A 16830-nucleotide genomic window follows, 5' to 3' on the forward strand; every position below is an offset into this window, starting at 1 on the left:
GCCCTATAGTCTCAACCTAGCCTAACTGTACATACAACCTCGCCCAAAGTCAACAACATCCATCACATGTCCAGACTTGGAAGCCCAACTCTCCACAGATACAGCATCACCATCTGAAAGTCCAAACCGTCTGGAGATATATAAACATAACCGATCAAGTCAAACACTCACAACGACGTCACTCATTCAACGTTGACAGACTCACCTTGTCTCGCCATCAGCAGTTGCATAGGTAAGACTCCTACCCATCTGTTCTCTCAGGGGCAGACTACTAACCGAAATACAGGTCCAACATTACAAAACACGCAAAATTTCTCTCGATCTGACGAGCTCAGGTCTGAAGGTCTTCATTCTATTTTCGAGTCCTTAAATAGGTAGTAACCAGGCACCAACTTGACTGTTCCAGTCACCAACCAGTCCTGGTCCAGTTAGAGCCTCCAGCAGAATGTCACAGATGGACAGCGGCAGCTCAAGTGAAAGCGGTGATTCTCTTTCAGAGAAGGAGGAGAAAGTCATCATCGACCCATTCTTCACCGAGAAGGAAGCCGCCATTCTCAAAGCATGTTCCCAACGAGACCTCACCAAACTCCGTGACCTCGCCGAATCACGAGGGGGTTTCCTAACCGACGAACTTCGTCAACAAGCATGGCCCATCCTCCTCGGCCTCCCACCAGACTCCTCCTCCTCCTCCTCCTCCTCCTCCTCCTACTCCTCCTGGGACTCCCTCCCCCCTCACCAAGACGAAGACCAAGTCCAACTCGACGTCGACCGGTCCTTCACCTACTACCCCTCCCACACCTCCGACTCCGCGCGCTCCTTACAAAAATCCCTTCTCTCCTCGCTCATCCTCTCCGTTCTCCGCCGGCACCCCTACCTCCACTACTTCCAAGGCTACCACGACATCTCCCAAGTCCTTTTACTCGTCCTCCCCGCCCACCTGCGCTCGCCCGCACTCGCCCGCCTCTCCGCCCTCCGCATCCGCGACTTCATGCTTCCCAACCTCCAAGCAGCCATCGCCCAACTGCGCCTCATCCCCGACATTCTAAGGGTATCCGACCCGCCTCTCTGGCGGCACCTATCAGGAACCGAACCCTTCTTCGCCTTGTCCGGGACGATAACCATGTACGCGCACGACATCACCACCCTCGGAGAAATCACCCGCTTGTTCGATGTTTTGTTGGCGAGGGAACCCGTGTTTAGCGTGTACATGTTTGCTGCGATCGTCAGGTCGCGGAGGGAAGAGCTGTTTGAGACGCCGGAAGACGAGCCGGAGATGTTGCATTCGATTCTGTCCAAGCTGCCGCAGCCGCTGGATCTGGAAGGGCTGATTGGCGATACGGTGGCGCTGTTTGCAAAGTATCCACCTGAACGGCTGCCGAGTTGGCGGTGGGGGATTTCGGGGTCGAGTGTGCTGAAGACGGCGAGAGAGGGGGACAAGAATAAAGGGGCGACTGGGCAGACGATGGAAGATGGAAAGAGGTTTTTTGAGAGGCAGGTGAGGGAGTTGTTGTGGTTGGAGAGGAGGGACAAGGCAAGGAAGTGGATGTGGAAGAATAGGAGGCCGGTGAGGACGTTGGGGCTGGCGGTTTTGGTGGGTATTATTGCGATATTGCTGAGGAGGGCGCCGGGCGGGCCGATGGCTTGGGTCATGGGGGTTGTAAATCGGTGGTGGTTGACGTAGATGGGAGGTGAAGTAGAGCATCATCATGGAAATGGAACTTGTAAAAGCAGGAGACCACCAAGGGCGAGGATTGCTGTGAAACAACTGTCATAAACGTGGATACCCAGAACTCGAGACGTCAAGCTCTTTGAAAGAATCAAGTTACTTCATTATGCCAAATCTGTTGTATGTACAAGGCAGGAACCTTCCCGACCGAATATTTTCTCTAACTATTGGCCCGCATACCAAAAACCTCTAGATATTCTCTTGTACGCTCGCCTTAAGTGACTCAAAGTGGTCCTGTTGTTCCGTCGCAAGCTTGCCGCTCACATCGCTGATGATAGTCAAAATCAAGCTGTAATTATTATACAGGAACCTGTCCCGTTTTCTCGCATCCGCTCCCAGTTGCGCCTGGCTATACTTGGCCAGGAACGCCTCCACCTCGATACGCAGTCTGTGTAGACTGCTGACGATCGGCTCATCATCCCCTGCTTCGGTACTCAGGGCAAGCACGCCGTGAAGGAATTGCCCGAATCGCTGGGTTACGACGTGCGGAGCCGCCGAGGCTGTCTTTGCTTGGGAAGCGGACCCGGCCTTGTTGGGGAGCGCAGAAGTCAGAGCCTTGACTGATTCGCAATGGGCGTCCATGACGCTCTGCAGACGTGGCCACAACACCATGGCGGTGCCGTTGATGTAGCCATCTACAACGGGAACTCGGCGCCGTTGTAATTCAAAGGCAAAGTGCTGGTTCAGACGCACGCATAGCAGTAGACCGAGTCCGTCATATGTGTCTGACACAAGCTGCTTGGTGAGGGCTTGCCCAAGGGCAAAGGTCGGATCGAAGATGTAGTTAAAGTGGCGCGAGACGACCGCAAGCGATAGCGCCGGGCTGAAGAAGGACACGAGAAATGTGTACTCTGCCGTGGCGTTGTCGACCAGGGCAAGGTTGAAGTTGCGAAACGGAACCTCAAGATAATGTGTGGTCTGGTCCTCGTCGGCCAGGTAAGATGACATGGCTATCTGATCCTTAGTCTTGAGCAATTCGTTCCTTCGGCCGATGCTAAAGGCGTCATGGGGCACGCCTCCAAGCTTGGATCCAGACAAGACAGTCGTTCTTCGAGAAGTGTCCTCGTGTCCCATTGCGTCGTTTTTATCGATAATGTGTAGCTTCAGCTTGTCCAAGGACTGTTTGTAGCGGGTAAACTGGTTCAAATAATACCACCGCATGGTGTTCATATAGGCCTGACATATCTCGCCGGCGAGTGTGGGTTGATGTTTTTGGAGGAACGCGAATAGATCCTTGAACCGGAGGAAATTCTGCTGTTGAATGATCTGGGCGTTGATGTGAGGCGACCGCATTGCTTTGATTTGCGCAACCAAGAAGTCCCGTATGCGTTCAATAGCCTTTCAGAAAAATGTGTTAGAAACAGAACTGCCAGATCCCAACAACAATCCTTACCTTGAGGATGAGCTTTTCCAGCAATGGACCGACATCAGCCAACGCTTTGCTCTGTGGTTGTTGCGCATTCTTCTTATGAGCCATGGCTCTCTTGTCCACTTCGGCCAAGACCTTCACCCATGTTTCGTCGATATGACCTTCGACAATCGTTGTTATTACGAGAGGAGAGACGCTCAGCTCGTCCACCAAGGGTCCCAAACCCTTTTCTACAGCCTTTCGGTTTTCCAGTCTCACATTAAGAGCTTGGGATCGCGCCTGGAGGCTTTCAATATCGGCTGACACAGCAGCTAGGTCATTGCGAAAGTTGGTGAGGTTGGATTCGACGGAGCTCAGGATGTCATCGCATGCGCGGATGGACCGATGTAGGTCCTCGAATTTGGCCTTGTCTCGCTCATCTGGAAAGCACTTTATAAGCATGGATGGAGAGCAAGACACGGTAGGAGCAATAAGGTGGCATCGTACAATCTTGAACACTTTGGGGCTTGTAGTTGTCGACTTGGCGCGAACTGACGTCAGGGCCGGCGAGCTCAGTCAGGGTCAAGCCGCCAAAGTCAACGTCAAAGTCCAGGTCATCTTCGGTGATGCCGCTGGCCGGTTGTTGTGTGGTATTGCTACTGGGAAAGTGGCCTAGAATCCTAGCCAGGACCTCTTCGGGATCTGGCGCATCGTCCACGGTAGAGGACTGCCTCAAGGAGGAGCCATTGACTTTCTTGGCCGAGGCGAGGAGGGAAGACGACGAGTCGTTCGAGACCAGAGACAAAGCAGAAGACCCTCTTGTGTTCAGTCCAGGCCTCTGGGGGGCAAGATATGGACCGCGCGAGCTGGTGCGTTGGGGCAGCGGCGAGACGGAGCGGTTGTTCGGCGGAGGAGCTGCGCTTCCTGGATGCTGGCCGGGACGTCGATCAAGCCACATAGCGAATCAAGCACCGCCAGAGACGAGGCGACGCGAGGAGCATGCTGGTGCAAGCAGGAAATCGATATGGGACACTCGAAACGGTTGTCGTTGTCTTCTGTCATATGCCGATAAACGTGGGACTTGGGCGATTCCGTTGTCGCGCTCCGTCGCAGCTTGGTTCAGTTAGGTTTGTCTCCAGGAGACCCTTGGAATCGTCGAATGCGCGCCAGCTCGGCTTGGCATGGAAGTGGAAGTGGAATGATGGATGCCCTGAGAGTTACCTAGGTAGCAGCAATTGCCTGGCACCAGCAGCAGCAGCGAGTAGCGGGGACGGGCACCTAGCTGGGTCCAGGGCACCCGACACAAACAAGGCTGGCCAGGCTAGCCCTCTGCCCTCCACCAGATGGTGAGGGTTACAGGTTATGCATGCAATCTGATTGGTGAATTCGCTCCGCCACCACTCACAGCGAGCGGGTCCCGTGCCAGATATTGGAGCTTTCCCGCATATTGCCTAGCCTGGCCGCCTTAGCCAGACATAAGGCGGGGCGGGAGAACTGACCTCTTCAGTTCCGCGACACCACAAGAGGAGAGATCGATCACGATCGCGGGTGCAGAACTCTACATCGATGCATGCCATTTGTACTCGGAGGTTTTTGCTCAGAAGGGGATGGCTAGGTCATGACCATCCATGAGACGACCAGGGGCCAAGATATATATTCAAGACTATCTAGTAAAGACACATGTAAAGGCACTCGATGCTGACTTGAGTTGTCGAGAAACTCAAACAAGTAGGAGCTTGTTGTGTAACTAAACAGCGGGGTCGAGTTTGCGTGTACCGGTCAGTCAGGAGAGCCAGGGAAAGACTGGAGAAATCTTGCTTGGTGTAATGGTCTGCGGCCAGTGGCTTGGAGGCAATGTATGCCCGACTTGTGATGTATTGGAGAAGGATGGCCTTCCAAGTATTGTGGAGGCCACAAATCTGACTAAATACCCAGTACTGGGCATACACCCTGTGCCTGGCACTGTGGGTTGTACCCACCACTTCCACATGTGGGGTTCTGGGCTTGTGCCCTGACACTTGGTCTCTGATGCAGACTGACTGCGGACTGCAGACCCAACAGTCGTAACAGACAACCTTCTGAATGGAGTGAGGAGACACGCAGCCAAAGATGGAAAGGGTGGGCGGGAGCGAAGGGGACGGGGACTGGACTGGAGGGTTAGAGGTGAGCACTGTTTTAAAATGTGGCACGTGAGGAGGGTTAAGTGAGGGTTAATGCAGCAAGCAAGCAACCTAAGCCCAGACTCGTTGGCCAATTTGTTCCAACAACTGAAACCTCTCAGAGGCAAAAAACTGACTCTGCGCGGACTGCGGTGCCCGCCCTGGGCCTTTGGGTGCAAGTTCCGTTCGTTGTGTGTGCCATGCCAGTGTGAGAGTTGTGGGTGCTTCCCACCAGGTGGCAGGGAGGAGGGGCCTTTCCTGACTGGACCACTGGCGGGGATGCTGCATTTTTTCGTCCCTCTCGACTCCCGTGCTCAAAATCGCTTTTTTTTCCTTTTTCAACTCCCTCTATATTTTTCCTCTCCCCGTGCCGCCTCCAGCGTCTTGATCCATCATCTTCTGTCTCTCCTTGCCCTTTCGACGGTTTATCCTTTGTCAATCCTTTCAAGATGTCTGCCGCCCACGACGACGCTGTAAGTCCATCTCCCGCCTGTTAATGCGCCCATTCACAATCATCGTCACACACTTCATTATGCCCGGTGGTCGCTTGCGGGCGGCGGCTGTCTGCGTGGGCAGACTCGTCACCCCGCATCGCTCTTCATCGCCCGACCCCCTCTCGCTCCTCCGGTGGTGTTTTTCCTTGGACGGGAATGGCTTCTTTTGATCGCCTCACGCACGAAACCCGAATCGCACCATCTCTCACCTGATTACCCATCGCAATAGCCGCGTCCATCAGCAACAAAGAGGCATTGGGTGCTAACCAACATGTCCCCATATATAGCAGCATGAGCACACCTTCGACTCCGTCGACGCTGGTGCGTCCGCCACCTACCCCATGCAGTGCTCTGCTCTGCGCAAGGGTGGCCATGTCGTGATCAAGAACCGTCCCTGCAAGATCGTCGACATGTCGACCTCCAAGACCGGCAAGCACGGTCACGCCAAGGTCCATCTCGTCGCCATCGATATCTTCACTGGCAAGAAGCTCGAGGATCTCTGCCCCTCCACCCACAACATGGACGTTCCCAACGTCAAGCGCACCGACTACCAGTTCGTACGTACTATCTGGACGCCCCCGAGATTGCTGGGTCCGGAGCTTAGAAGCTAACTTTGTGCAACAGTCCTACATCGACGAGGACTTCCTTGTCCTCATTGACTCCAACGGTGAGGAGAAGCGTGACGTCAAGATGCCCGAGGGTGAGCTTGCCAAGCGCATTGAGAAGCTCGAGGAGGAGGGCAAGGACTTCTGTAAGTTTCCCCGACACGTGCGCTATTCCAGCTTGCGCGATACTAATACTGCTATACAGTCGTCGGTGTCCAGACCGCCATGGGTGAGGAGGCTGCCATCGATGTCAAGGAGGCTTCCAACAAGGATTAAAGGAAGTTTGGAGGAGTTGGAGGGACACCGGACGTTTGGCATTTAATGATGGCTTCATGGGACGGTTCTGTTGGTTTTTGCCTGGCTAAGAGATATCCGTCTTTTTTGCGCTATATCTGTGTTTAAGGGTCACATATGAATGGTTTCACGTCTCCCCGTTTTGTTGGACCCGGTAGCTGCTGGAATAGGGCGCGACTTCCTGAAGGAGTCGCACGAAGCTAACGTCTGCCAAACATCATGAGCGTCTCGTGGTCTTTGTATCGGTGCGGATCATTGAATTCTGGTTGTTCGCGAATCGCAAAAGAGCCGTGCTGTTTGTTAGCACAACGGACGTTTGCTGGATTGAGTTGTTGGTTGGTCCAGGTTGGCTTCTCCGTTCTGAGTACCTCTCTGGTCTCGTTTAGTCTCCGATAGGATGAGCAAAGTTCATGCCGTGTGGGGATAATGATACCGAGGCATGACTGGCGGCGCAACTGACGTCGACATGTACATACGTATCGACTTTCACGATTTAAGCATATGCTAGTCTCCGTCAATGTGTGGGTCATTCTATGGGATATCATAAAAGCATCAATGAATTAGGTAGTCTTTGTGGTGTACCTATACCAATCATGCCTCCACTAGCGATCCAAAGGTCGATGTGTCCGATGGGTCAGCCAGGCCTTTTCACTCTAACTTCACTTCAGACTGCACATAACGAAACATCAGACTGAAGAGCAGTTTGCTGTCCGTCAACTTGAAGTGATTAGTAGTTGACAACAGGTTGAAAGCGGCGTTTCGTATCTTGGCGAGTTTGGCGGCTTTCATCAGAAGGAAGGTCAAAGGCAAAGTCGGTTTCGCGCTTTTTCGGCTTGGGTTTGAATTTTTCATTCTTTCGGCGAGTCGCATCTCTGCCCAACACGCTTTCAACTCAAGTGTAACTATCGCCATTTATCTTATTTTATTCAGCTGAATGATACCCATTTTCACTCTACACACAGGAGACCTTGCAGCGTTCAGTCATTTGACCCTTCCCCTCACGAACCCGTGCGTCCGTTTTCATTACTACTCACTCACCCACCCCGCTCGACCATGCGTCATCAGTGACGGGACATAGCGAGGAACAACGTTACAGTCTTAACAGGCAGGCAGGCAGGCAGGCAGCCAAGCGCTACAGAGTATGGATGAACAAAGGCTGCGAAAGTTTCCCAACGGACAGAGATGTACCGAATGCCGTGCGCGAAAGTACTACTCGGAGAATGGACGAAGATATTGTCAGCGCGGTCATGAAGTTGAGGTACGATCAACCACTTCAAAACAGTCAAATGCAATTGAGTCCAATATCCATCCAGGCGCTGATCACATAATATCTCCAGGGGTACATCCAATTTGACGTCGACGAAGACGACAACTATGGCAAAACCGGCAAGGTAGTGCGCAAAGAAAAGGAAGTCCGCGAAACCGAGCGCAAGCATCTCTCGGGCAACGACGCCAAGGAACTCTACCTCGACTGCCTGCAGATCATCTTGCGCAAACAAATCCTCTGGCTGATCCGCGAAAAAGGGTTCTCGGACGAGCTCGAGTCTATCTGCCGCGATCTCTGGGACCTACGCATCCGCAAGTTCATTGGTCTCAAAAGCGTTTCTAGAGTATCATCACTCCAGGCGAAAGGAAAGGGGGTTGACCACGATGGAACGGGGTCGCAACATGGCGGTGGTGATGGTGCGCTCTCTCAGTCGGGTTCCGATAGCGAGATGGTCATGTACAGCTCGCAGGCGGAAACGACGGACACGTCGGCTGATGAGAGTCTGAAGAGCCAGAGGAGGAGGTCAAGCAGGGTGAAGGATTGGGAGAGCGAGCTGTGGGATCTACCTGGCCCGATGGAAGTGCTGGCGCTGATTTATATGGGGTGTCTGCTCAAGCAGGAGCCGGTGAGGGTAGGGGATATTTATCGGTGGGCGAAGAACAACCAGTTGCCGTTTCTTGGTGCGGTAAGTTGGTGTGTAGTTTTGGCCTCACAAGAAGGTTCGCTTACTGACATTCTTCTTGCTATTCAGCTTGAACTGGTGCCGAACGAACTACGGGAACGTTTGCCTGGTTGGGCTCAGCGCACACTATTAACACGATGGGCAAAATTTGACGGAAGTGAGCTTCACAAGTCGTTGTTGACCTTGACCTTAGGTTTTAAGAAGAACTATGGCATGGTATCACCACCACTTCCAGCACCGTCACTCCTCGTCTTATACCTCAAAGACCTGGCTCTACCACGTAAGTTGTGCCCAGTCGCCACTCTTCCTTTCAAGGTACACACTCTAATCATCATCATACAGCCGAGGTCCACCTCCACGCCCGACAAATCTGCCTCATGCTCAACCTCTCCTGGACCTTCCCAACGCGCCAAAACATTAAAGACGACGCGTCCTCCTTCACCGGCAAAACCTCTCGCTACACCCTCCTCGACATCCCGGACGTGCTACTAGTCGCCTCTCTTGTGCTCGCTACCAAATACATGTACCCCATGGATGGCGTCAAGCGATATCCACGAGACAGCAACGACCCATTAACACTGAAGATGGACTGGGATGCTTGGGAGGCTGAGTTCGCGGATCCGCCAGAGAAGCCGCTGAGGAGGCTCGACTTTGCAGCCATGGATGCGGAAAAGGTTTGGACTTTGAGTAAGGAGCAGATGGTGGAGTATTTGGATTGGTATCAGGAGACGCAGTTGAAATCATGGAGCGCTGCTGGTATGTCTTTTTTTTTCTTCTTCTTCTTCTTCTTCTTCTTCTTCTTCTTCTTCTTCCAGGATGTCCGCCAGAATGCAAATGATTCACTGACACTTGAAAACAGACGAAACCGAAATTGAACGTCTCTTCCCTCTCGAGAACGTACTGCGATTACCGGAACCCGGCAGTAAAGACATGACTGATGAGCAGCTCATTGCTCGGATGCATCGAGTGCAAAAGTCGATGACGCTGGTTGAACCGAGACCTGAGACTAATGATGGGAAGAATATCAAGAGGCTGGGTGCGCTTCATCAGCGGTTTAGGTCGGTCGAGCAACTTGGGGGATCTGGACCTGCAAGAAGGTTCCATGAGAAAGCAGCGGAGATCTCGGGGCTGTCACTGAAGGCTTTGGTGAAGGCGGTTTACAGTCTGGAGGAGCTGTTGTATGGTTGGGAGAAGAGGGAGAAGAGGAAGATGAGGTTGGGGGAGGTATGACTTGCTTTGCATACTTGCCTGGGCAGGTTCTCGGGATTAGATCATTACGAGACTGGGACTGGGACATAAGATATCCATATTGAGCATTAGAAGAGCACAAATCCGGTGAGGTTGAGGATGATTATCGCCGTGAAGGCCGGTCATGTTGAAGATGTAGGCACAGTGCAGATACGTACCTCATAAACACTGTGATATGTGCACGCACCACTTTGCCCAGACAGCCACAAGTACACTAGCGGCCGTTTCCATAACCCCACCATCATAGCTTCGTCCTGTTGCTGTTCCCCGACGGGCATCATCACATCACTCCTTCACCAGTCACCACTGCACCACCAACTGACTTCACCTAGGAATAACTGGTCAAGAGTAAGTTCCGATATGCTGCTTTATAGACCAAACCCTTAATTTGTCGAGATGCTAATCTGACCTGAACCGTAGTGCAAATGTGAGTTTTACGACGTTCCGCAGCACGAAGCAATCAAGCGGAGTCGAGTCAGGTCACTAACAAACGGGACGTTGTACCCCTGGTGTATAGCTTCGTCAAGACCCTCACGGGCAAGACCATCACGCTCGAGGTCGAGTCCTCGGACACGATTGACAATGTCAAGCAGAAGATTCAGGACAAGGAGGGCATCCCGCCCGATCAGCAGCGCCTGATTTTCGCTGGCAAGCAGCTCGAGGATGGCCGTACCCTCTCCGACTACAACATCCAGAAGGTCAGTAGACTGGTGGCCCCACACTGCGCTTATGACGTACATGTTATAGGCGTTAGGGAGAACAACTGTTGTGGTCAACTTCCATTGTCGCGATGGTGATGAGAACAAAAATGGCATTCAATTGCTTGGTGTCATGGTCGATTAGCTAACGAGGCTTTCTGCTATAGGAGTCGACCCTCCACTTGGTCCTCCGTCTGCGCGGTGGTATCATCGAGCCCTCGCTCAAGGCGCTTGCCTCCAAATTCAACTGCGACAAGATGATTTGCCGCAAGTGCTACGTACGTATACACTATATCATCTGTCCGCCTTCTTAAATGTTAAATCAAGGCCTAACTTCTTTCCAGGCTCGTCTGCCTCCCCGTGCCACCAATTGCCGTAAGCGCAAGTGCGGACACACCAACCAGCTCCGCCCCAAGAAGAAGCTCAAATAGACGGCTCCATCTTACGTACCAGCATCAGGATTTGGCGCATTTGGGCTTTTGGGGGCAACGGGTATGGTTATGGCAACGGCATAAGGACAACAGGACAGGGAAACACGGGACCTGGGGATGGATGGCTACAATCTATAACGAGATCGTCAAGTCGAGGACTCCTAGGTAGCTCATGAATGAACTCAGACATTGCCCGTGGGGATACATAAAAGGGCATTGAAGCTCTCTTTGAAGAAAAACCACTGATCTTGCAGAAGAGTCTCGTCTTGATCGCGAATGTAGCTCGGAACAGCTCAACTACCTTGATGGCCACTTTAGACCCACGTGACATATTGCGGGGAGTTACTGCAGGGACCGGGAAACCGTTAGGGGGGGTGCACTGCTGCAGTTTCAGGACCCCAACAGGGGGCGTGCGCGCAATTGTACAGCGGTACGTACCTCTCTACCTACCCTTTGGTGTACGCGGCTCACGTTGAAACAGCTGTCCACCACCAGCTTCCCGAGGGACCAGACCAGCTCTGGAGGAGCTTACCTCTACCTACCGAATGACCGACTTACACCAAGCACAAACTAACCGTACCTCTACCATTTGACTTCGAGTCGATTCACAGCTATCAGCGTGTCTCCAAGCTCCAACCAGCTTACCATCCAGGGACTCGTCATCACAATCCACATTCGACCAGCAGACAGCAAACAACCGCCACGATGTCCAGATCCGGCTACGATGCAGTCGTAGACGTCGACGACGAGGTTAGTTCGCCCTCTCCTCCCCTCCCATCCGCTCCCATGGTAGTCATCTATTACATACCCAACTAACCTCCCTTTTTTTCTCCTTCTCTCCAGGGCGACCTAGGCCACACCGACCTCCAAGAAGATCTTGAATTCCACCAATCCAACTTTTCCGAATCCTCCCCCCTCGGGCGCAACGGCACCAAATCCACCCAACACACCACCACTTCCACTTCCTCCGGCGGCGGGTTACTTCCCGCTCCCGTAACCGCCGCCCGCACCTCCAACAACTCCAGCTCAGGAAGTAGCAAGCGCTTCCTCTGGACGCTCTCCTTCTACGCGCAGTTCTTTGACGTGGACACGTCCAGCGTGCTGCAGCGGTGCTGGGCCGCGCTCTACCCGCGAGCCAACTTTTTGGATGTGTTGGAAGGAAACCCGGACCTGTACGGGCCGTTTTGGATCGCGACGACGGTGGTGCTGATTTTGTTTTTGGGCGGGACGATTAGTGATTATTTGGCGCAGACGGGGAAGGAGGTGTTTGCTTATGATTTTCGGTTGTTGAGCGGTAAGTTTTTTCCCTTTGGGTGAATGGGTGATTGATTTTAGTAAGAATGGGGGCTGATATGTGATAAAAAAAATTAAAAAAAACAGGCGCCGCTGGTCTCATCTACGGCTACACCTTTGTCCTGCCGGTCGCTTTGTATCTCGCCCTGCGGTACTTTGGTTCGGAGTCCGCCAACCTGCTCGAGTGCTGGGCTTTATACGGCTATTCCAACCTCATCTGGATCCCTGTGGCGTTGATCAGTTGGTCGCCGATTACCATCCTCAACTGGGTGTTTGTGGGCGTGGGGTTCGGCGTGTCGGTGGCCTTTTTGCTCAGGAACCTGTATCCGGTGCTCAGCGCGACGGATCGCCAGACGAGCAAGGTGTTGCTGTTTGTTGTGGTGGCGCTGCACTTTGGTTTGGCCCTGGCCATCAAGGTGCTCTTCTTTGCGCATGGAAGCCCGGCGTTGAAGGATGGTCCGAAGGGAGCTGCCCCGGGTGGTGGGGATGCGAAGCCTGCTGATCCGGCTACGATGATGATGATGATGTTCTAGGGGTAGAGGGCTAGGATATGAGGGAGACAGGTATAATAGGAAGAGAGGTACGTTTGGAGCTGTGTGGCTTTGTATCTGATATTTGATGTTCTACTATCTTCATCCATCAACAAAAAGGTTATTGGGGAGGCGTTTGCCGCAATTGGTTTCTGGGATTGATAAGTTCAAGTTCAATCGGATTTTCAATTCGACCTATGACTTCTGCTGAATTGAATTGCGCTGGCAGTTTGTTTCGCCCATCTGCTGCCCTCCTCTTTCTATCCCGGGTATAACAGGTACAATGCGTTCCATCCATCCAGTTCCCAGGTGGTAGAGGTAGACATAAGAAACGCCTCCTCTTAACTACTTCCCTTCTTTTCCGTTTTCCTAACCATGCCCTTATGCGTACCCATCATCCTTTTTATCCCATCCCTCGTGCCCCACCCCTCGTGCCGGGGAGGGAGGGACCCCTTTCATTGTCCATACTCGCTATCGATACTTTTAACGATCTGACCCGACCATAATCAGGCCAAACCGCTTTCCGCTTCCCGTGCCGCTGCTCATCTCGAAATCATCTCAGGTCTTCCTAGTACTACCACCCACAAAACCCCACATTGAAAAAGAATCAGTGCCCCATCCTCATTGATGAACCAAGTAGGAATAGCCCTTGTTGTCTGGTGTTGGTCATGGGACTACTACTCACGGACTTGCTGTTGCTCTTGCTCTTGCTTTTGCTGCTGTCTGAAGACGGTGAAGAAGATCCAAAAGTGGAGTGGAATTTGTCCTTGAGGAGGCTAGTTCGGCTGGAGAAACTGGATGTTGAGGTGGTGGATTCGGCGTAATCTCTTTTAGGAGAGGATTGGGAGGAAGACTTGGGGGCGAGAGGTGAAGATTGTTGTTGTTGGAGGGCGCGAGTGCCTTGGACGATTTGGAGGGCGTGAGAGCGGGAGGTGGGGTGGGAGGGGAAGTTGAAGTTTGTTGAGGCGGACATGATTATGTTTTTTTGGTGTCTTTGGTGTTGTTGGTCCTTGGGTGGTGATGATGATGATGGTTGGTCGAAGAGTCTTGATGAGGATGTCTTTAGATGGTGTTGGTGGTGTTCAAGTGTCCGTGTAAGTGAAGCTTCAAGTTGGTTGGTTGGTGGTGTGGGTGGTTCTTGTGTTCTCGAGGAAGGTATCTAGGTAGTACTTGAGATCTGAAGTCTGAAGCTGTTGATGATAATGATGAACGAAACACAACATCCTGAAAAGCGAGGCCATCTACTCCTCTTATACATCTTTGATAACTCTGCTTTCTTCCTCCTCCTCCTCATCTCCCCCTACCCATCTGAACCACAACAATAGGTACCTACACTAATTTCGGTGAGGTGAGAAGGGTAAGGCGGAGTTCCTTGAACAAAGCAAAGCCACTCCGCCTTTCTTCCCCATCTACCATCAGTATCAAGGTATCTCAGTATCCATCCATTCCTTGATGTAAGTGCTTACCAGGTGTGCGTACACACATACGTGTACCTCCTACCCTCATCTCCACAGTAACCAAAGAAAAAAAATAAATAAAGGGCATAACGCATTCCTTGTCCCTACATACAACCACGACAACTACCATACTTGCGACAACAACAGATTGAATAGTAAGAACTCACCACCCATGCTCCTGCATAAACCACGTGGGAAACCCTGTCAACTCAGCCCAACCATTACTACTGAACAGCAAAAAAGCAAAGCAAAGCAAAGCAAAGCAAAGCCATCATGAGTCACAGCACCGAAACCAAAAAAATTTTAGAGTCTTTGTCAATGGCTGATGCATATTGAAAATGGCAGCCAAATGCTCAGCGTAACTCAGTAACGTCTATTACATACTATCAAAGTAAGGCTAACTAGTCTAGTTGTGTGTGGCTGCGCCATCCATATCATGGTTCACTATGATTCATCTTGTGCAGTTGGGGGAACTTTCGAAAAGTTACATTATCGAAACGCCACGAAAGGAAAAAAAAAAAAAAAAAAAAAAAAAAAAAAAAGTTGTCGTCACACAAAGGCACAAAAAGTAGCCGCGTGTAAAGGTTGGAAAAAGAAACTGAATGGTCGGCAGTGGATTGCCGAACGAACAGCTTAGTGCTGACAGCGGCAGGTAGGTAAGAAGGCTACGTTGATGGATTACGTTCGTTTACGCAGTAAGAGTTCGTTGTCAGTTAAGTCAAGCAACGTTAGTAAGTAGGCTACCAGAATTTTCGGCTGTATTGAGAAGCACTGCCGTCGTCATACCGCTTTTTCTCATATTTTTTACGGCTCTGGGATGTTGGAACGGGGAGTTTTGTATGTTGTTTGGGTCGTTCGACGTACGCGGCCAACCGTGATAAGCAGCGGGGCGGGGATATACACAAGGGTCGAAAAGCTTACACGTCTAGTTACCCGTCCATTGAAAATCTTATTGATACGTACGTACGTTGGTCACAACGCTCGGGGTGAAGGTCCACGCATGATGATGATGATGGTGGTGATGTACGTAGTGTACTTCAGCCTTGGTTTTCACATGTTTGTAATTTCAGGGCTGACATTGTGGGTGTAAAAGGTATGAATGATGATGGTTCTGGGAATAGAGGTTACGAATCCCGGCGTCCATAAGAGGAGAAATGAGACTATTCCCAACTGGGATTCAACAGAGAGTCTTCTAACCAATGGGCTCTCTTGCCGTTGTGACACACACACCGAAAGCAAAAAAGTTCTTTTCGGGCTACGTATCCGCTGTCAGTTCCTACCTGTCACTTGTGGCATCATAGCGTACGTAGGCTCCAAAGTTTGTTCGTGGCTTTCTGTCAGTGACTATTGTAGCTTACGCCATCTACGAGTGTAACGTGAACGGTTCGTTCGTGAGGTTCATGAACCGTCCTGCGTGGACCTTGCATAGAGGCTTTTGTGAAGAGCTCAGCCAGAAGAGTCACAGAACGCGCCGCTTCACGTTTTGGATTGGGAAAGAAGCTTGCGGCGGTGATGCGATTGGGTGCCATTCCTGATGGAGGTGGTGATGGTTGGACTCAGACTTATGCGGTGGTGTATCATGCTCCAAGCCACACAACGACGCCGGTGTGGACGACGGATGAGTCAACGGACAATGAGCTACAGTACATGCAAGTCAGATTCGATCGAGCTGGCCGAAAAGGGATGGCTCCCCTATTGTTTCTGGAATTGGATTCGTCTGATGTCGTCCTCTTTACCGGGCTCATGACAATGTTTTTCAAAGGTCTTTGACCCCCACTCCGCTTCCAAGTCGACTTCGTGCTCATCGACAACAAAACCACAGCTCATCACCATAGGTTCAAGGATATGTTTTCGCATCCCATGAAGATGGTGAGACAGTGTTGGTCATTGACCGCTTTCTTCTTACTGAGTTGTCTAGGAAGGATCTCGGGATCTCCAGAGCGACGTTTACACTACACCTCTCGGACGACGAACCCTGACGGCAGTGGACCTCGCTAGAAGCCTTCTAGAATACCAAGCAACCTGGTGAAGGGGTCAGGGGCAGAGCGGCCGTACTTGCGGCACTGAAGACGGCACTTCGCGACGCGACGCGACGAGTAGTTTGACCGACTTTGCCATTGTCGACAGCATCATTGTGAAAGGCGATTCTGTAATCTCGGCGAGGGACCGGACCGAAAGCTTGGTGGAGGACCCCAACGTAGTGTATGTAGTGTATGATGCTGGAGCCAATGCCTCTGGAGATCACTCCAGCTTCCACCGTTGTGGATGAGTTGACCCCTGAGATGGGGACTGCCTGATGCAGGTCAACAAGAGCTTCCATTGTCGTACGAAGCTCGAACCAGCCCTTCGGCTCGGAATGACAAGCAGATCAGTACGGTACACATGACATATGAAAGATCTGGACCACAAATCATCGTCATTCAACAAGTCAGAAATTCCCACCATTCGACGAAGCCATTGATTGGCTTACAGAGACGGGCGGGAGAATGCGAATACGAATGGAGCACGGACCTCAGCCAGGGGTACCTTGGTGCCGAAGCGAGCACTGGACAAGCTGGGCTAAGCCTGATAGGGCACAGATGTGCCATTGGATGGAGG

General features: G+C 51.9%; 7 protein-coding genes across 7 annotated transcripts; 5 read left to right on the plus strand and 2 right to left on the minus strand.

Moving 5' to 3' along the window:
• Positions 1-206: 206 nt before the first annotated feature.
• On the plus strand, positions 207-1798 carry B0T23DRAFT_240458 (rab-GTPase-TBC domain-containing protein). The gene is made up of 2 exons (XM_062834029.1): positions 207-232; positions 287-1798. The coding sequence occupies exon 2, from the start codon at positions 446-448 to the stop codon at positions 1679-1681; it is 1236 nt and encodes a 411-aa protein (XP_062688621.1). The 5' UTR covers positions 207-232; positions 287-445; the 3' UTR covers positions 1682-1798.
• Positions 1799-1915: 117 nt separating this feature from the next.
• Positions 1916-4032, minus strand: B0T23DRAFT_399451 (Sac2 family-domain-containing protein; the record flags this gene model as incomplete). Its single annotated transcript, XM_062838420.1, has 3 exons — positions 1916-3064; positions 3120-3514; positions 3582-4032. 3 exons carry the CDS (start codon positions 4030-4032, stop codon positions 1916-1918), a joined length of 1995 nt encoding a protein of 664 aa, XP_062688622.1.
• A 1650-nt stretch (positions 4033-5682) lies between these two features.
• B0T23DRAFT_399452 (eukaryotic translation initiation factor 5A) lies at positions 5683-6608 on the plus strand (the record flags this gene model as incomplete). Its single annotated transcript, XM_062838421.1, has 4 exons — positions 5683-5706; positions 6015-6284; positions 6352-6478; positions 6538-6608. 4 exons carry the CDS (start codon positions 5683-5685, stop codon positions 6606-6608), a joined length of 492 nt encoding a protein of 163 aa, XP_062688623.1.
• A 1120-nt stretch (positions 6609-7728) lies between these two features.
• B0T23DRAFT_389038 (uncharacterized protein) lies at positions 7729-9945 on the plus strand. Its single transcript, XM_062837783.1, has 5 exons — positions 7729-7884; positions 7964-8578; positions 8645-8855; positions 8918-9331; positions 9435-9945. Exons 1-5 carry the CDS (start codon positions 7768-7770, stop codon positions 9803-9805), a joined length of 1728 nt encoding a protein of 575 aa, XP_062688624.1. The 5' UTR covers positions 7729-7767; the 3' UTR covers positions 9806-9945.
• A 145-nt stretch (positions 9946-10090) lies between these two features.
• B0T23DRAFT_389040 (uncharacterized protein) lies at positions 10091-11206 on the plus strand. The gene is made up of 5 exons (XM_062837784.1): positions 10091-10171; positions 10244-10250; positions 10341-10521; positions 10689-10799; positions 10866-11206. Coding segments are annotated over exons 1-5 (387 nt in total). The 5' UTR covers positions 10091-10170; the 3' UTR covers positions 10953-11206.
• A 451-nt stretch (positions 11207-11657) lies between these two features.
• On the plus strand, positions 11658-12778 carry B0T23DRAFT_407954 (uncharacterized protein; the record flags this gene model as incomplete). The annotated part of the gene is made up of 3 exons (XM_062839248.1): positions 11658-11702; positions 11796-12246; positions 12333-12778. The coding sequence occupies 3 exons, from the start codon at positions 11658-11660 to the stop codon at positions 12776-12778; spliced, it is 942 nt and encodes a 313-aa protein (XP_062688626.1).
• A 480-nt stretch (positions 12779-13258) lies between these two features.
• Positions 13259-13748, minus strand: B0T23DRAFT_399455 (uncharacterized protein; the record flags this gene model as incomplete). The annotated part of the gene is made up of 2 exons (XM_062838422.1): positions 13259-13321; positions 13461-13748. The coding sequence occupies 2 exons, from the start codon at positions 13746-13748 to the stop codon at positions 13259-13261; spliced, it is 351 nt and encodes a 116-aa protein (XP_062688627.1).
• Positions 13749-16830: the final 3082 nt, after the last annotated feature.

This window comes from Neurospora hispaniola (genome assembly GCF_033458365.1).
Source record: "Neurospora hispaniola strain FGSC 10403 chromosome Unknown B0T23scaffold_9, whole genome shotgun sequence".
NCBI lineage: Eukaryota > Fungi > Ascomycota > Sordariomycetes > Sordariales > Sordariaceae > Neurospora > Neurospora hispaniola.